General features: G+C 32.2%; 1 protein-coding gene across 1 annotated transcript; it reads right to left on the minus strand.

The window, feature by feature from the left end:
- Positions 1–367: 367 nt before the first annotated feature.
- On the minus strand, positions 368–901 carry LOC140446324 (EPM2A-interacting protein 1-like). Its single transcript, XM_072538866.1, has one exon. It carries the CDS (start codon positions 899–901, stop codon positions 368–370), a length of 534 nt encoding a protein of 177 aa, XP_072394967.1.
- Between the last annotated feature and the right edge of the window lie 2,694 nt (positions 902–3,595).

The following is a 3,595-nucleotide window of genomic DNA, read 5'->3' on the forward strand; positions in this document are numbered from 1 at the left end:
TAAAGATGTTAATAGCGACATGGGGAATCTAAAAATTGCATTCTACAACATATCTCCTCAGCTCAAAGATACAGATTATAGCAAAAATCTAAATTTAGTTTCGAAAATTAGTTTAGAAGTCCATGACTTCCTTAAGTCTAGCACTTAGTTTTCCACAAAGGGCTGCCTGGTGTATTATGCACTGACATGTTATTAAATTTGAATTTTTATCCCTGATCCTCTTTACTACACCTTTTTCTTTGCCAATCATTGCTGCGGCCCCATCAGTAGAAATCGAAATCATTTTATTATAACTGATGTTAGATTAATTCATCAATAACCTTGAATAAATCTTCTCCTCGAGTGTTACCTTACAGCGGCAATATTGCTAGCAACTCTTCATTTGTTCTACAAAAACAGACATTTGTTCATCATCAACAATGTCACATGATTCGTCAAGTGCTATGGCGTAGCAATGTACCTTTTGCAAAAGATTAAGAAAAGAGTTTTTAATATCCACAGCTGAAATTTCCGTTCTTCGTGTATTACTTCGCACTGCCAATGAGATGCTTTGAATTGCTGAGGCAACATCTTTTTTCTCTTCAAAAAGTGAGTTAGCTACTGCCAGCATACATTTCTTTACTATCTCAGAATCAGAAAATGGTTTTTGGTGTTTATTAAGAATCCAGCATACACGGAACGCTACCTCTGTGAATTTTTCTTGGTCGCTCATGCAGCGAACTAGGATTTTTGTGCTTTTTTCGTAAGAATTAAGAAATACTCGAAGTTTTTTCTTACGCGCCTGACTGCCAGGAGGAAAGTTTTTGTGGAACTGCTGATGAGTTGTTTCGTAGTGTCGCTTCAAATTTCCACTTTTAACTAAGGCGACAGTTGTATTGCATATAAGACACATCGGAACCATTTGCGGCCTATCGAAAACAAATTAACGGTAGTGTGCTATGTGCATGTCACTGACCAACTAGTGAGCGACTGTCAACTGTCAGTCAGTGGGTAGCAGCGTTGCCAGGCCCATAAATTTTATTTCCCCAAATTGTGTTTTAAAAGTTGCCAGATTTTGAACAGAATTCCCCAGATTTATATATTTCAGTTATTGGAAACATACATAATTATTATTATGTTTATTTATCATTTCACTTCCTATTTGAAAATTAAGATCAGTTTTATTTTAAAGTTGATTGACTCAGCAATCGATATTCCGCAGTTCGGTCCGCAGTTCAACCTTTCGCGGTCCGGATTCGGGCGGGGTCCTCCTGTTGCCGACCGTTGGACTAAAATATGAAAAGGAATTTACTAGAAAAGAACAACTGTTAGTAGACACTTTAAATCAACAACTTGGCCTGCAGCTTAGTAACAAGTTTTTATCACAGTAAAAATAAAAATGGAAAGTATGGTACATAATCGTTAGAAATAATATCAATAAAAGCAGAAGACAAATTATCTAGATGATAGAATAGATAAAACATAGAACGCTTTAAATAATTTGCTCTTATAATTATTGTAAGAATGAACTATATTATTGAAAGCAATTTTAAATAGTTTTTAGATCATTATTTCTATTTCTGTTGGAATATATTCGAAGTAGTTCCTTAAAAGTAAGGTCTATAACATTAAGAATTGCAAATTTGTTAATTCTTTTTCAAAAAGTATAAAAAACTCCGCAGCAAATATTTATTCAATTTAATTTCAAAAATTTTTAGATTGCATTCAATAAAAAAACGAAACAAGCTGGTTATTAATTTAATTTATTCAAAGAAACAATAATGTGCAAATTAGAGAGAGACTTAAAAAGAAAGAAAATCCCACCTACTGTTGAGATATTTGAGTCATAGTCACTGAGAAACACCCACTTAAATCAGGAAAGCAGCAATCGTTATAGATGCATTCAGGAACGTAGAATAATACGCACACTGCTTGGGATTGATCAAAAGGAATATACAAAATTTGCATGCCAGCAATACTTACACACTCTGTTTAAATAAGAGCTCATACAAATAAAACCCAACAGATCCTGGAAAATACCGAAAAAATAAGGAAAAGTAGTGAGATCGAGTAATAAATGAAGATATAAGACAATAATATGATATATAGGACCTAGTACAGTGCGATAAGTATTCAAAAACAAACTAAAATCAACATTTGGTCGAAATGATTTACTCTATTTTGTTGACCTGAAGGATCCAACGTCCCGGTGATTAATATAATTTGTAGCGTCGCTTCCAGACATTACGTAATAATAAGTAGTTCGCAACTTGGAGGCAATTATTCAAGTAATTAAGACTGTTGTTATTCATAAAGTCAGGAACTCTGGGAACTTAGCGAGTTTAGTTGCCAGGATAACTCGAGAAAACGAAACGGGAAGTCCCGGGAAATCTTACTCTGAATGAATGATGCAGTTAGTTTGGGCAATATACACTGACAAAGAATATTTCTATATATACATATAAATATACATATAAAAAATTTTTATATGCGAACTTAGAATGAGAACTCAATAGATTTAAACCTTTTAAACTGTTATAAAGAATTAGTAACTATACAGATCAGGAAATGAGAAAAGCCCAATAGATAATTAAAGTATTTATAGGAAGGCCACATAAAAATAAAATGTACTTTACTAATGGCTACAAATAAAAATTACAGGAAGAAGAAAGGAAGTCAAAATAAAAATCTGAAATAAACAGTACAGATTTTTTGAACATCTGAAAATTATTTACTACACGGTATGTACCAGATGACGTATTATTTATACAAAAACAAATAAAATAGTCCAGTGGTCAGAAATTTGACCCCTAACAATCACACGAACAAGCTGAATGAATTTTGATGAGAATATCAATTTTGAGACCCTAAAAAAGATGCAAAAAAGTTTACCACTTTTACCTCCGAGCTTCCCCATAAAACTTCCCTTGTAGAGGGGTAAAAACTCAAAAAAATCCATTTACCAAGAACCTGTACGCTGAAAAAAAAAAAGAAAAAATGTTTAAAATACAAAATGTAGCTGAGATAATTTTGAACAAAAATGTTATTTACCAAATTATTGGTAAATAAAATGTATCAAGTCGACGGTAAAAATTCGATATCTTTAGAACAGAGCGTCCTATCAACAAAAATCAAAATGCGTTTTTACAGTTTTTATAAATCTGCTCAATAAATAAACGTTGCGCAATTTTTGCAATAAAATCCATTACTTTAATTGACCGGGTCATAGTGATATTTTAATTTTTAGAGGCCAATCTTCAAAACCTATAATATGAAATTTGAGTTTTAAGTTATAGCAACTAATATGAGGCATTTGAAATATGACTAAAAAACGCAGAATTTAAACTTTTACATTCCAAACGATTGCACGTCACGTCACGGAAAATGCCTTCAAGAAGATGGTTTTGAGTGAAATTTAAAGAAAAAGATGCGTAGTTTTAAAAAATTACTGGTGTAATTGAAAAAGAGTAGTTTTAAATGTATAGATCAGGAGTGGCCAACCTTTTTAAGTCGAGTGCCAATATGAGAACAAAAAAAATTTGGCGTGCCACTAAAATTTTTCGACATACTAACATTAATAATATACGGTACAATATGTATTTCTTATGTAAATTCC

Source organism: Diabrotica undecimpunctata, chromosome 7 (genome assembly GCF_040954645.1).
Source record: "Diabrotica undecimpunctata isolate CICGRU chromosome 7, icDiaUnde3, whole genome shotgun sequence".
In the NCBI taxonomy this organism is placed as follows: domain Eukaryota; kingdom Metazoa; phylum Arthropoda; class Insecta; order Coleoptera; family Chrysomelidae; genus Diabrotica; species Diabrotica undecimpunctata.

Excerpts from the sequence above, each read along its gene's own strand:
- LOC140446324 (XM_072538866.1), bottom strand. The coding sequence starts at position 901 with ATGGTTCCGATGTGTCTTATATGCAATACAACTGTCGCCTTAGTTAAA.